At 35.8% G+C, this 1,298-nt stretch overlaps 1 protein-coding gene across 1 annotated transcript; it reads right to left on the reverse strand.

The window, feature by feature from the left end:
• Positions 1 to 6: 6 nt before the first annotated feature.
• LOC111385516 (glucose-6-phosphate 1-dehydrogenase, cytoplasmic-like) lies at positions 7 to 822 on the reverse strand (the record flags this gene model as incomplete). The annotated part of the gene is made up of 3 exons (XM_023009912.1): positions 692 to 822; positions 455 to 491; positions 7 to 78 (listed from the first exon to the last, which is right to left on the reverse strand). Coding segments are annotated over exons 1-3 (225 nt in total), but the record flags the coding sequence as incomplete, so codon positions are not given.
• Between the last annotated feature and the right edge of the window lie 476 nt (positions 823 to 1,298).

Raw genomic sequence — 1,298 nt, forward strand, 5'->3', positions numbered from 1 at the left:
ATTTACCTTAACTTTCTCGTCTCTGATATGCTCGGGCTTCAGAGAAACGGGCTTCTCCATAGCAACAAGGCAAAGAACCTGCAGGTTTGTAAAGAATGCAGAACATGAGAGAAATTAATCTCTTTGGCATACATCTTAGGGTGCTACAAAAAACTGAGCAATTTACCACTTGGCAAAAATTACTTATGGCGCTTATATGTAAAGAAGGAAGATGATCTAAACAGGGGCACAAATTACATTTGGAATTAGCTATTATTACAGATAGCCCGTCCACTCATTTTCACATATCTTCAATCAGCAAAGAGGTATACAAAATGGGCAATTTAGATTAAGGTTTTTGAACGAGTTCCCATTAAATAACATAAATATAAATTACGATATTTTAGCATTTGCCAGTTTAGTTGAATGGTGGAACTGTTATTAATATATGATTAAAACTTAATGCAAGGCTCACCTGTAAGAGGTGATTTTGAATGATGTCCCTGATAATTCTGCAAAGGAAAGAGAAGATTGAAAAATTTCATAAATCTTACAAGCTAAAAGAAACTAGAAAGAAGTGAAATGTAATAAAGCACTACTTCTCCAGAAATATTCTCGTTGAGAATTACACATCTTGCCAAAGCGAGAGAAATATAAGGACTACTTTCATGACAGAGGCAGAAAAACTCCAAAGTGCACCAGCAGAACATACCCGTATTCATCAAAATATCCACCCCGACCTTCAGTTCCAAAATCTTCTCTGAAGACAATCTGCAGCGAAAGAAAAAGGAATTGGCAATCATCAGAACTTGAGGAAGATTTTAACATGGTAACTGTTGAAAACGCTGAGTTTTGAATGAAGAAATTGCCTTCTTGTTCTCATTAGTAATAGAAAGAAGGAAAAGGAAAGGGAGAAGAAGGAAAGGGGAATAAATCAGCAATCATATGGATGAAATGTTTTATCTTTTACATGCAAAAAGACTTTTGACTCAAGACTTCTGTCCTCTTTTATAAGTTGCTCCCTTACAATTTGATGCCTTTCACAATCTCTCGAGAAGGCAATGGCCCTTGGACAAAAGGCCACATCCCAAAGGTTATATATATGACATTTCACAATGTAATCCTACATAATTATATCTTTCTACTCCATCTATTTTTCAGTGCAAATAATTATCTCATTTGTGTAAAAATCTGCATCAATGCTCGGGAAATAAAGCTGGACTACTTGTTGGATCCTGTGTGAGTAAAGTGCTACTTCCATAGAAAAAAAAATCTGTTCTATCCTGATCGTTGGGCAGAGAGAGAGAGAGAGAGAGAGA

This window comes from Olea europaea, unplaced genomic scaffold, assembly GCF_002742605.1.
Source record: "Olea europaea var. sylvestris unplaced genomic scaffold, O_europaea_v1 scaffold31896, whole genome shotgun sequence".
Classification (NCBI taxonomy): Eukaryota; Viridiplantae; Streptophyta; class Magnoliopsida; order Lamiales; family Oleaceae; genus Olea; species Olea europaea.